The 14,498-nt window shown below is 37.6% G+C and overlaps 1 protein-coding gene across 7 annotated transcripts in view; it reads right to left on the reverse strand.

Moving 5' to 3' along the window:
* FBXL20 (F-box and leucine rich repeat protein 20) overlaps positions 1-14,498 on the reverse strand; it is a 112,931-nt gene that overhangs the window by 57,501 nt on the left and 40,932 nt on the right. For all 7 annotated transcript variants that reach the window (XR_012328714.1, XM_019924988.3, XM_073798009.1 and 4 more), the window contains exon 2: positions 7,700-7,761. Coding sequence is in view for 6 of the 7 variants with exons in the window: in XM_019924988.3 (XP_019780547.1) it covers positions 7,700-7,761 (62 nt within the window). In the remaining variant the exon portion in view is untranslated. The remainder of the gene's footprint in view (positions 1-7,699; positions 7,762-14,498) is intronic.

Genomic DNA, 14,498 nt, shown 5'->3' on the forward strand with positions numbered 1-14,498 from the left:
ACTCATGTCTCATTTCCTTGAAAGCATCTTCTGAACTCTCCAAGGTTGGTTGTAAAGTCCTACATGTGAGCTTGCTGTAATGGTCTAGGCAAACCTCCATTATAGCTCTATATTGATTATTTTCTTGTTGGTGTTTTCTACTACTCGCTGAGCTTCTGAGGACAACGACTCCTGTTTATTTCTATATCTAACATAATGCCTGGTACACTGCATGTTTGCTCCTATGGTAAGGTTGAAAGAAATTCCAACTATGTAACATTTTGGAAAAAGCAAAACTATGGAGATCAAAAGGGAGAGAGATGAATAGGCAGAGCGTGAAGGATTTTTAGGGCAGTAAAAATACTACGTATGATATTGTAATGATGGATATATTATTACACATTTGTACAAACCCATGGAATCTACACCATCAAGAGTGAACCCTAAGGTAAACTATGGACTTTAGATAATTATGACGTGTTAACGTAGGTTCATCCTCGGCAAAAAAAAAAAGTGCCATTCTGGTGGGTTATGTTGATACTGGGGGTGGGGGGGTTATGCATGTGTGAGGCTGGGGGTACGTGAGAAATCTCAGCACCTTCTTCTCATTTTATTGTAAACCCAAAACCGCTCTACAAATTCTTTAAAAGAAAGAAAGTTGAAGGAATACAAAGTACAAGAATGAGGTCTGTAGTAATTTTTAAACTGTGCCATTCTGCTAATGCAAAATTCTCTCACCAAGAAAACATATCGATTAATTGCAGTAGCAAACTCAAAAGAAAATGCATCATGCATACATGGTATAGGAAAAAACCAGCCTAAATATACGTTTATAGTCATATATGTAACTACTGTGTTAAAAATCAGTAAAGAACAAGATGTACTGACTTATTTTTCTTGGTATTTAATTAAATTTATCACTTGAGCCACTTCCTCCCCAAAAGGTTTAAGGGAATATAATTTAATTATTTCTTGATATTGCATAGCTTTCATAAAGAAAATCACTTGTCATCCTATACAGTGAAATCCTCATGGGTAACTAAGCGACTAAAACGTCTCCTCATTAAATAAGCAACCCTGTACTGTATTGGTTTTGAATGTTACTATTTATTTTTAATTGAAATAACACTGATTTATAACACTGTATAAGCTTCATGTGTACAACATTATATTTCTACTTCTGTATACCCTATAACAAGCTCACCACCAAAAATTTATTTTCCATCCATCCACCATACAGCTGACCCCCTTTACACCTTTCACCCTCCCCACCACCCCTTCCCACCTGGGATCCACTGCTCTGTTCTCAATCCTACTTGTTTGTTGGTTTGTTGTTTTTCCTTTTTCTCCTTTCTCTTTTTTTTGTTAGCAGCACCACGGGGCACGCAGGATCTTAGATCCCCGACCAGGTGCCCCCTGCACTGGAAGCGTGCAGTCTTAACCACTGGACCACCAGGGAAATCCCCTGCTTTTGTTTTTAAAATTAGTTTTTATATATTCTCCCTTACTATCAGATTGCTACTTCTTAAAACTCAGTGGACCCTCTATTAACATAACTCTTCTGATCCCATTTTTACGTACTGCTATTCATAATCAAATTTGTAATAACTGTGTCTAAAGAAAAAAAGAAAAGGAGTACATAGGGCCTGAGAAATGGCTGGCATGCATCCGCTGAGTAAAATGCACATTTGTTCTTCCAGCTTGCTTCCTGTTTCTTTGATTTGTTCTGGACAATTGAGAAGGCTAGAAAACTAAACGCTCAGTAAGAGCAATATTGGTTTTCTGTTCTTTCATTCAGGAACATCTGCCAATGCACCTTAAAGTTGACAGATGATCACTTTTGGCAGTCTTAGCATCTAATCACATCATTTTATGGTCTATGAGTAAAAAATAGAAATCAATAGTAATATACATAACATTTTTATTGCACTTCCTATGTGCCAGGCACTCTTCTAATAAGCACTTTACGTTTATCAACCCTTTTGATCCTTAGGATAACTCTAAGAGGTAAGCACTAAAATCCTCAATTTACAGCTAGTAAATGACAGAATCCAGGTGTTCAGATTCCAGAGTCCATGTTCTTCATCATTATGTGCCTTTAAAAGTAAGAAAACACACAAACCCCTATCTGCCCTAAATTCCTGGCAAATACACTGAATGAAAATCTACTAGATAGCATCAATGTTGTAAGCTTCCTGGAAGAGAATATAAGATAGCATGTGTACAGAAAAGAGTTCACATAGCAGGCCTATCCTTATTAGAAAGGCCTGCTTGCAGTGCTGACCCTTGGATGGCATTTGAGAATTTGGATTGGGGAGGGTTCCCACTATTCCCTGATAGGCTTCCCTGGTAGACAACATTTTACTTTTTTTGTTATAATTTATTTCTGGAGGAATTAAGCACATCCTGTGTGACTCCACTGGGAAAGGACTCATAAGCCTACACCGGGTTTCCTCTCTATTTCACTCCATGTGCCTTTTCCTTTTGCTAATTTTGCTCTGTATATTTTCCCAGTAATAAATCATACCCATGAGTATGACTATATGCTCATAGCCTTGAGTCCTCCCAGTAAATCACCAAACCTAGGAGTAGTCTTGGGGACCCCCAACACAGCATGATTATCTCTTTTAGACAAAAAATCCCAGCCAATTCATTCTTTCCATCTAAGTTCAAAAAGTTCATCTACCAACTCACACGTACGTATTACATATTGCATGACAATTATGACCCAACACCCCAAGAGTTGAAAAATTAATGAAAAAAGTTTCAGATTCTTATAAGCAATGGTAATCCTCATTCTGAAACTGCACTTTGTTTTATAGTCAAAAGGGCATGTGTGGGCTCAAGCAGTCTTACCACTCACATTATTATCACAGTTATCAATATCATCCTCAGAAGGAATCTTCGAGAAACAAAGATTCACTTTGCATTTCACTTTAATGAATGTAATGTAATTTCACTTTACATTAGCTCTTGGAAAACACATAAGAGTCTCTATCTTATAAACACTGACATTCATTTTTCAAGAGGTACTTCTAAATAAATGCATATGGTTCTTCTCTCAAAGGAAGTACTGTCAATCCTGCTAACTGAATTTCACATTATGCAAGCAGTGGATTCCAGCTTGCTAGAGCATTACTAATAAACTTTGTTTCAAAAAGGAAGGAGAAAAATTAGTAAGGTAAAGTAAGTTACAGTTAAGAAAAAATAAGAACACTTCCTTAATTCATTGGTAACTTGGTTGTGGCTCTGGGTTTGCAAGAAAATAGTACAGCCCTAGTAACACAACTTTTCTGCTTGTAGATTGATATATGGTGGATCAAATAATGTTAACATGTAACTTAAAATCTAATCAAACCAAATATTCTATGCTACTTATTAATCTGTATTTTTTAAAATAGCTAATACAGGGACTTCCCTGGTGGCACAGTGAATAAGACTCCATGCTCCCAATGCAGGGGGGCCCCGGTTCAATCCCTGGTCAAGGAACTAGATCCCACATGCATGCCACAACTAATGAGCCGGTGAGCCGCAACTAAGGAGCCCACGTGCTGCAACTAAGGAGCCCATGAGCCACAACTAAGACCCGGTGCAACCAAATAAATACATAGTTTTAAAAAGTCTTTATTGAATTTGTTACAATATTAAAAAAAATAAAATAAAATAGCTAATACACAGACATGGTATGAAATTCCAAACACACACACACACACACACACACACACACAAATTCAGAAGACATAAAAAGGCTGAACAATAAGTCATGATAGTAACAATATAATTCATAAAATAAAACAAATATCCATGAGTTTATACTGTTATAAATAACTGAATAAATAAGTAAATGTAATTGAAGTCTCTTCCTTACAGTAGAAGTCTAATTATTATTAATTAGAATAATAGAAATAGAATTTATATGCAGGAAGAATTATAGAAATATAAAACTTTGGCAAACATAACAGTGGTAACTGTTTCAGGTAACAGCAATGAATGCTAAAATTAGTGGACAAAAATGAGTAACAACACATAGTCTTGTAACAACACATGTCTCCCCACAAGATATTTATCAAGGTATTCAAAGTTCTTAAGGAAATATTACATTCAACGAATTTCAAAAAATTACAAATGCCCTGGATAGAATTTATCAATAGTTACACTAAACTATTGTTATCTGTTTAGTGTAATTTCAAAGATACCACAAAAGTCTCTTTCCTATTTGGCTTAAATGGTTTAAACAAAAAGTTGACCCATTGCCTGAAAGAGAGCCTCAGCTAACCCATAGCTTCATGTAATGGTAAGAAAAAGCCACTGAGATTTAGGAGTTGTTTGTGGTAACAAAAACTGGTTGATACAGAAATTCCTCTTTATCCAATCTTCCCCAAAATACCACCTGTTTTGGCAACTATAGACCTTACAGCTCATCAACAGGTACTAGAGTAAAGTCAAAACAGCAACTAAATCAAAACCATAATGACATATCACCTCATTCCAGTCAGAATGGCAATTATCAAAAAGACAAGAAATAACAAGTGTTGGTGAGGATGTGGAGAAAAGAGAACCCTCATACACTGTTGGTGGGAATGTAAATTGGTATAGCCATTACTGAAAACAGTATGAGGTTCTTTAAAAAAGTAAAGATAGAACTACCGTATAATCCAGCAATTCTACTTCTGGGTATTTATCTGAAGGAAACAAAAACCCTAATTTGAGAAGATATCTGCATCCCCCATATTCGTTGCAGCATTATTTATAATAGTCAAGACATGGAAGCAACCTAAGTGTCCACTGGTGGATGAATGGATTAAAAAAATGTGAGATATGTGTGTGAATGTATATGTGTGTATATATATACGTATACATACACACAATGGAATATTATTCAGCTCTAAAAAAGAAAGAAATCTTGCCATATGCCACAACATGAATGAACCTTGAAGGCATTATGCTACATGAAGTAAGTCAGAGAGAGAAAGACACATACTGTATGATCCCATTTTATGTGGGATCTTAAAAACAACAAAAAAACAAAAAATGGAACTCATAGATACAGAGAACATACTGGTGGTTTCCAGAGGTGGGGGGTGGGTGAAATAGGTAAAGGTGGCCAAAAGTTACACATAACTTCCAGTTATTTATAAATAAGTCCTCAGGATGTAATATACAGCTTTGTGACTATAGTTAATACTGTAACATATGTTTGGAAAGTTGCTAAGAGAGTAGATCTTAAAAGTTCCCATCACAAGAAAAAAAATTTTATAACTATGTGTGGTGATAGATATTTTTCTTTTCTTTTCATAAATTTTTGTTTATTTATTTTTTTGGCTGCATTGGGTCTTCATTGCTGTGCGCAGGCTTTCTCTAGTTGCGGTGAGCGGGGGCGACTCTTCATCGTGGCGCACAGGCTTCTCATTGCGGTGGCTTCTCTTATTGCGGAGCATGGGCTTTAGGTGCATGGGCTTCAGTAGTTGTGGCATGCAGGCTCAGTAGCTGTGGCTCATGGGCTCTAGAGCGCAGGCTCCATAGTTGTGGCGCACGGGGTTAGCTACTCCACTGCATGTGGGATCTTCCTGGGCCAGGGCTTGAACCCGTGTCCCCTGCATTGGCAGGTGGATTCTTTTTTTTTTTTTTTTTTTTTTTTTGCGGTACGCGGGCCTCTCCCTGTTGTGGCCTCTCCCCCTGTGGAGCACAGGGTCCAGACGCGCAGGCTCAACGGCCATGGCTCATGGGCCCAGCCGCTCCACGGCATGTGGGATCTTCCTGGACCGGGGCACGAACCCTTGTCCCCTGCATCGGCAGGCGGACTCTCAACCTCTGCGCCACCGGGGAAGCCCGGCAGGTGGATTCTTAATCACTGTGCCACCAGGGAAGTCCCTTTCTTTTTTTTTTAGATTTTTTTTTTTGATGTGGACCAATTTTAAAGTCATTATTGAATTTATTATAATGTTGCTTCTGTTTTATGTTTTGGTTTTTTTGGCCACGAGGCATGTGGGATCTTAGCTCCCCGACAGGGATCGAACCCACACCCCCTGCATTGGAAGGCGAAGTCTTAACCACTGGACTGCCAGGGAAGTCCTGTGGTGATGGATATTAACTAGATTTATTGTTGTGATCATTTTGCAATATATCTTTTTTTTTTCTTTTTTTTTGGCTGCACCACATGGCATACAGGATCTTAGTTGCCCGACCAGGGATCAAACCCGTGCCCCCTGCAGTAGAAGCATGGAGTCCTAACCACTGGACTGCCAGGGAAGCCACCATTTTGCAATATATACAAATATTGAATCATTACGTTGTATACCTGAAACTAATAGATTATACGTCAATTTATATCTCAAAAAGGAAGGAAGGAGGGGAAGGGAGGGGAAAAGAGAAAGAAACAGTGACTAAAGCTAGAAATGGCCAGGGCAGGCAATGCAGTGTAAAAAATTACAGAAAATGTTATCTGTGTTACTCTTATCTCCTGCCTGGATTTCTTTAAAAGTTTTCTTGTTGCTTTCCATTCCAATCCCCCAATCTGGTTGGAACATAGTACCCAGACTAATTCTTTAAAAATATACACCAGATCATGTTATTCCCCTGCCATATCATGAGAGGTCTTGTAGGCCACAGTAAGGAATTTGAGTTTCATGGCAAAAACAGAAAAACTCTAATAAAATATAAAAATATAACCACAACAGGATGCAGCCAGTTACCAAAGAGTCAAATAACTTCCATATATCTTTCTGAGTCTCAAGGTAAACTACTGCAGTACAAAATAATGCTTAATATTGAAAATAAGTGTGTCTTAGTCTTAGTGTACTCAGTTTATGGTAACAGTGAAGAACATAACCTGTTTTAAAAATATCTTTCTTTAAGATGGCTAAAATTTCGCTGAAATTTGAGGGATACCCAAGATATTCAGGATACATTTTTCCAATGGTTCTGGGTAGTCTAGGAGGTTCTTTACACTATAGTCAACCAGCACATATGTATGTTTTGCTTTCACAGAAAACATTCATTCCAAGTTCAATTCAGTTCCTTTTTCTTAGCATCTTCAAAGTGTAAGTCCTACGTAAATATTTATAGGATTTTGTCCCTGCTTCCATGGACCTTGCAATCTAGTGGAGGACTCAGCATGCAAATACTTAGGAATGCCAGGAATACTCTTTACCAGCACTAGTGCAGAATTTTTCACCCTGAAGCAGGGACTGGGCTGGTTATGGGCTAGACTGCAGTAGCAGCTATGAGCAAGAAAAAAATGTCCCGAGCACAGTATCTTGTTAACTTCTAACATTTGCAAAGAGAATGTGCCTTTCTCAGTCATGATATTCTACAAAAGTGAACAAAGAATGGTATGATTATGTGCCCAAATAATGGGCACTGAAAATAACTTCCCTGGATGCCTGTTTCTTTCCAGGTGATTCCTAAGTCAGAGGTATATAAATTGGGAGCTGTGTGTTTTATGTTACAAGTGATCCCAAATGTAGTTTCTACACATTAAAAATAAGGATGGTAAAATCATAAGTCTAACAGAGCAAAGTGTCAAATAACTTGTCTTTTTAATTTTTAAAAGGCTATAACCCCTAGAATAAGATTGTTTAACAAAAGAATCAATAAATTTTAAAATCTACATAATCCAGATCCTGTACATATATGAAAATTAGCAACAAGTCTAAAATTTTTTTAAACAGGCAAATATGATACACACACACACAAAAAAACAGCATAAAGTTAGACTTACCGTAATAGGAGTTCTTTGGGAAGTTTTTTATTAATTACAGCTTCATCACTATTTGAGAACATCTGCAAAAACAAAATCATTGTGTCAAGTGTCACTTAACATTTTATTATGTTCAACTCAACAGTTTAGAGGTAATCCTCTTAGGAGAGAGGTGAATAAGTACAGTGGGTGTTATAAGCCAAAGTCATATTTTCAGAAACTCTTTAGGCTAAAAAATGTCTGAGACATTTAATTTGTTCCCTGTCTTTAGAAAAAAATGAACTAATAGCAGTCAGAAGGATGACATTATGTGCCAGATGCTATTTTAAGTGTATTTTATGTATTAGTGTACTGAATCTTCATACTACCCTTAATCTTCATTGTACATATAAGGAAACTGAGTTACAAAAGGTTTATTTGCATATCAGTACAGAGTGACCATTTAAAAATGCCATTAAGGTAAGGTTATTCTCCAAATCTAACTCACATTTATTTGTTCACAGAGATGTTCAGAAACCTAGGATAGGAAATGTTCTCTTTCAAGTTTTATATATCATGCAGAAGAGTAATAATGCCTCATAACCACCACCACATGCATTCTGGATGAATGCAGGATCATTTAACAAATTAATGAAATCACTCATAATGGGTACTTTTAACAGAGCCGTCTAGTAAGCTACATAAAAAAACCAAATATCTATATATCCAATAAAAAGCAACTAAAAACAATACACATGTCACTGAAGCTGAGAGGAATATGTTCAGTCCCTGCTATTAGGTATTACATAGACGCCTCTTGACTTCATACAATGAACATTTACTGAACACCCTGTGTTAGGCACTTTTCTAGGCAATGAAATACAAAAACAGTAAGATGTTATCTCTGTACTTAAGGAGCCCCTGCTCTACAATGAAGAACACAGAAATAAGCAAATACTAATTTTGGACTGGCATCAAGGAGATAAGCTAGAAATATATTAAAATTATAGTTCAAGTAAAAGATGATGCAGGTAAGATTACAGGGGTGGTGGAAGTGGAAAATAAAAAAAGTAGACAAAAGGATTTTTAAAGAAGCTACAGGACTTGCTGATGGAAAGTTGGATCATCTACCAAGTTTCAGTGCAACAAACACACTATGTTAAAATAAAAGTAATGCTGCCTGACAATTACATGTTTTTGGAAATTGCCTGACATCAAAGAATAATCTGCTTCCCTAAATTCTCTACCCATTAATGGAAGGTATTAAGAAAAAATCATATCCCTTTTCTGTAAGGCAGACTTTCAAAATGAAGCCATCACATTTCCTCCTAAACAAGTTCTCAAATTCCACGGTTTCTAAGACTCTACACCATTAAGATCATTCTTCTTCAGGTACACTTATAGGAAAGAATGCATGAAGTAGTTATAAAGTATACCCTGAATAATCTAGGGTTGATGACATAAATAACAATGTTACTTGTTGATAACATTATAACATTATGTTATTTATGATGACATAAGTAACATTAGCAAAGACAGCTAATGTATCCAAAATTGAGACCTGCCTGGGGGACTTCTTAGCACACAACATATATCTTAAGCTTGAGATCTTGGGGAAAAATCACGTTAGTAAGTATAAAACAATATCACTAAGCTAAGCACCCAATATACTAGACTATGCCCAACTCAAATCCACAAAATATAAAAGATAATCATTTTTATACTAGAAATACTAAGCTCTTTATCTTGTATATTCAAAGTATTTAATTGAATGCTACGTACCTCACCCACCAAGGCACTTTGCTCACTTGAATATACAGGGTAATTAAATTGATAAAAAATATAAACCTGTTATGTGTCGTTCACATGATTTGTGCAATTCTAGATACAAAAAGGAACAAAAATCACATCCAGGGGCTTCCCTGGTGGTGCAGTGGTTAAGAATCCGCCTGCCAATGCAGGAGATATGGGTTCGAGCCCTGGTCCGGGAAGATCCCACATGCCGCAGAGCAAATAAGCCCATGCACCACCAACTACTGAGCCCACGTGCCACAACTACTGAAGCCCACATGCCTACAGCCCCTGTTCCGCAACGAGAAGCCACTGCAATGAGAAGCCTGCGCACCGCAACGAAGAGTAGCCCCCACTCACCACAACTAGAGAAAGCCCACGCACAGCAACAAAGACCCATCTCAGCCAAAAATAAATAAATAAATTTATTTATTTATTAAAAAAAAAAGTCACACCCAGCAGCAATTTCTTCCCCTAAGTCACTCTAAATAGACCAAATGTTGTCTCTGTAAGAACACGAGGTATATGAAAAGAGAAAAGAAAAAAAGGAATAGACAGTGTCCTGGGAGTATCTGGGAAACATCATGTGTATAGGATATCTGTCCAGGCTTATATTTCCCTCCAATTCCTTCTGCACATATGTATCCTACTCCAAGTCTGCAAGAAAAAGATCAGTGGTTCACAAACCATGGTCACCTGACTAACAGCATCAGCATCAAACAGAACCTTGTTAGAAATGCAAATTCTTGGGCTGTACTCCAGACCTATAGCATCAGAAACAGGATGCCAGGGGTGGTGGAGGGAAAGACGGGCAATTTGTAGTTTAACAAGCCCTCCAGGTGATACTGATGCTTCCTAAAGTTTGAGAACCAATGGAACAGATAAAATAGATTGAGAATCTCAGGACTTAAGAAATTACAGTTATAACACATAATCAGAATATTTTATTATTTGAAGTAACATAGCAATGGAGCTTAGAAAATAATCCTAGAGGTAGACACACATTAATTTTAGATGTTTTCTAGGAAACCCAAATGGTTTCTGCTCCAGTTCACGGTATTGGGTTTTTTTTGTTTGTTTGTTTAATTTTTTGGCTACATTGGGTCTTTGTTGCTGCGCATGGGCTTTTCTCTTGTTGTGACGAGTGGGGGCTACCCTTCATTGCGGTGCATGGCCTTCTCACTGCGGTGTCTTCTCTTGTTGCGGAGCAAGGGCTCTGGGTGTGCAGGCTTCAGTAGTTGTAGCACGTGGGCTCAGTACTTGTGGCACACAGGCTTAGTTGCTCCAGGGCATGTGGGATCTTCCTGGACCAGGGGTTGAACCTGTGTCCCCTGCACTGGCAGGCGGATTCTTAACCACTGTGCCACCAAGGAAGTCCCCATGGTATTGTTTGTAAAATAAATGTTTCACAGAAGCAATAGAATACATGTTTTAGATATCTTACTATTTCAGCTGAATCCAAACTCTAGGTTTCTCATACAAAATATAAAGGGTGTCAAATCCAATTATATCAAGGATATAATGAATTATAACAAATTTGTGAAGGTTTTAGATATAATCGTAGAGAAAGTCACTGTTCAAACATTTGACATTCTTAGGTTATCTGGTTTCATATTAATGTGTGGATAGATTATTATATATTTTAATAATCTATCCACAAAAAATTACAAGGATATTGTGGGGGGGAACATGAGAACAACTACATTGTTCTCTCTTGATTATTTCTTTCAAGGTAGGACATCATCCCCTAAACAAACAAAAACAGACACTGAAACAGCCCCCCTGTCTTACAGGGATAGGACATTCTTAAATATTCAGGTTTTTAAAAAACTAAGTGATTTGTTTTGTCATACATTAGCATTTATTGTTGTTTTGTATAAAACTGTAATCGTTTTTCTATAAATAACCTAGCTGAGAAATATAACTGTGAAACCACTTGTTGCAAACTGTAATTACAACATAGAGTTCCTGAAGAGTAAGAAGCATTTTTTTTTTGGCTATTATTTTAGCCTTTCTGATCAGTTTTTAAATCTTTGGCACATTCTGGGTATTAGTTTACTAACATAGTAAACTTAAATGCTTAGCACACAAAAAAGACACAGGAAACCAATTCAAGAGGCTTTAAATACAGGATCTGGGTGGGAAATGCAGATGGGTTGAACAAAGGAAACAGGAAAAGAAATACTTTCGCAACAGTGACCCCTGCTGATTAAAGTATAGCTACTAACTCCAAAAACGGAAATTAAAAGGTCTGACCTATGTTATTCAAGCATTATGGAAGAAATACAGAAGTTAATATATGTATTTTGGCAATAGAATACTAGTATCCCCTCATATCCTCTCTACTCATCTAGAGTAACAGAATTCCCAATGTTTAGCTAGCACATGGCTGTGTGGAAAGAAGACTTTATTTCTCATTACGTTCTGGCCAATGGAATGTAAGAAAAAGTGATGTGTGTGGTATCAGGAGGATCCTTAATGAGAGAGAGTGTGCCCTTTCTTTACTCCTTCCTCTAGGATGATGTGTCCATTACATCAGAGTGTAAACTCTGAGAGGAAAGGGGCCTTGTCTGTTTAGTTCAACCCAGTATAGTCGGTAAGCAACACAATGCCTAGAAATTCCTCAACCAATGAATGTCATTTTTACTAAATAGATCAGGAAATACTTTTTGACTGTAAATTCCCAGCAGGTTTCCATGGTTTTTTCACTTTGTATCTCAGGAGGGGAGGGAAGAGGAGGGGAGGGGAGGAAGAAAGAAATTTAATAAACTGAATGTTACTCTAAATTCAGCAAATAACATGCAAATGACATCAACACAGCAACAGACTGACTACATTACAAAAATAACGATTAAAATACCTGAGGAAAAAAGTTTGAAGATTCAACTTATGGCCCATTTATTTCAAGGGATATGATACATTTCTTGTTTAAAAAAAAAAAAGTTGTAATAATTCCTAAGTTTTCACCATCACGGGATTTCATCTGTATACAGCAATTTTAGCAGCTTTATTATGGCATAATGCAAATATCGTAAAATTCACTGGTTTTAATTATACGCTTCAATAATTTTTAGTAAATTTATAAAGCTGTGTAACCATCACTACGATTCAGTTTTGATGAATTTCCATCATCCCAAAAATATCCTTTATGCCCATTTATAATCAATCCCTGTGCTGATCCCCAACCTCAAGCAACCACTTATCTGCTTTCTGTCTCTGTAGATTTTCCCTTCTGGGCATTAAAAAAAAATGGAATCATAAAATATGTCATCTTTTGCATCTTTTTTTATTCTGCATGTTTTTGTTTTGTTTTGTTTTGTTTTTTGCGGTATGCGGGCCTCTCACTGCTGTGGCCTCTCCCGTTGCGGAGCACAGGCTCCGGACGCGCAGGCTCAGCGGCCATGGCTCACGGGCCCAGCCGCTCCGCGGCATGTGGGATCTTCCCGGACCGGGGCACGAACCCGTGTCCCCTGCATCGGCAGGCGGACTCTCAACCACTGAGCCACCAGGGAAGCCCTCTGCATGTTTTTAAGTTCACCTATGTTATAGCATGTACCAGTTGTTCATTCTATTTTATTGTTGAATAGTATTCCAGTGTATGGAATTCTATATTTTGTTTATTCATTCCTAGCAGACAGACATTTGGATTGTTACAATTTTTTTTACTATTATGAATAATGTTGCTATGATCATTCTCATACAAGTCTTTGGGTTGAAATATGTTCTCATTTCTCTTGGATAAATTCTAAGGTGGATATTTTCTGGGTTGTATCATATGGTTAAGTGTTTTTTGGTTTTTTTTAAAACAAATTTATTTATTTATTTATGGCTGCGTTGGGTCTTCGTTGCTGCGCATGGGCTTTCTCTAGTTGCGGCGAGTGGGGGCTACTCTTCATTGTGGCGCGCGGGTTTCTCATTGCAGTGGCTTCTCTTGTTGTGGGGCATGGGCTCTACGTATGTGAGCTTCAGTAGTTGTGGCACGTGGGCTCAGTAGTTGTGGCTCGCGGGCTCTAGAGCTCAGGCTCAGTAGTTGTGGCACACGAGCTTAGTTGCTCCGCGGCATGTGGGATCTTCCCGGACCAGGGCTCGAACCCGTATCCCCTGCATTGGCAGGCGGATTCTTAACCACTGTGCCACCAGGGAAGTCCTATGGTTAAGTTTATTTAAAACTTTTAAATTGTTTTCAAGAGTAGCTGCACCATTTTACATTCCCACCAGCAATGTACGAGGTTTCCAGTCTGTCCCCATCTTACCGTTCCTTGTTGTTGCCTTTTTTATTTCAGTCAGTCTAATGGGGTGGTATCTCATTGTGGTTTCAATTTGCACTTCCCTAATTACTAATGCTGTTGAGCATCTTTTCATGTGCTTTTCAGCCATTCAGAAGACTTCTCTGGTGAAATGTGTATTCAAATCATTTTCCCTTTTGAGTTGTTTATCTTCTTACTATTGAGATTTAGGGGCTCCTTATATATTTTGAATACACATTCATTATCTACTCTATGACTTGCAAATAGTTTCTCCCATTCTGTGTGTCATGACTTCTATTTCTTAATGGTGTCTTTTGAAGAACAAGTATTTTTAATTTTGATATAGTCCAATTTATCCTTTTTTAACACATCATGCTTCTAAATATCATACATGTGAACTCTGCCTAACGAAAGGTTATACAATTGTCTTTTAATTCAGAAACTTTTAAAGCCATACCTAGCTGACTCTCTTGACTAGACATAATGGCCTCTAAGAAGCTAAAGGGAACTTATGCCACAGCGGATAGACACAACCAAAGTCAGGAGAGGACTGTCTTTAAAGAGTTATAATGATGTAGCTTTTGGGACATGGAATAACACAAACCAGATTCACAGAAAATTTCAGAAATTTTAAAGGAAGTTGTACCTGCTGGGTACAACAAGGGACAGAAACTATTTAAAATGAAAAAAGGCCACTGGGTTCCCAACTTTCTATAGGGAGGAAGTACCCTGAGAAAGCTACTTAGCTTCATAAGGTATTTCTTATGTAAAAGGAGAGACCTCTCAGAAAGCAGTGTTAAGAG

The sequence above is a fragment of the Tursiops truncatus genome, chromosome 20 (genome assembly GCF_011762595.2).
Source record: "Tursiops truncatus isolate mTurTru1 chromosome 20, mTurTru1.mat.Y, whole genome shotgun sequence".
Taxonomy (NCBI): domain Eukaryota; kingdom Metazoa; phylum Chordata; class Mammalia; order Artiodactyla; family Delphinidae; genus Tursiops; species Tursiops truncatus.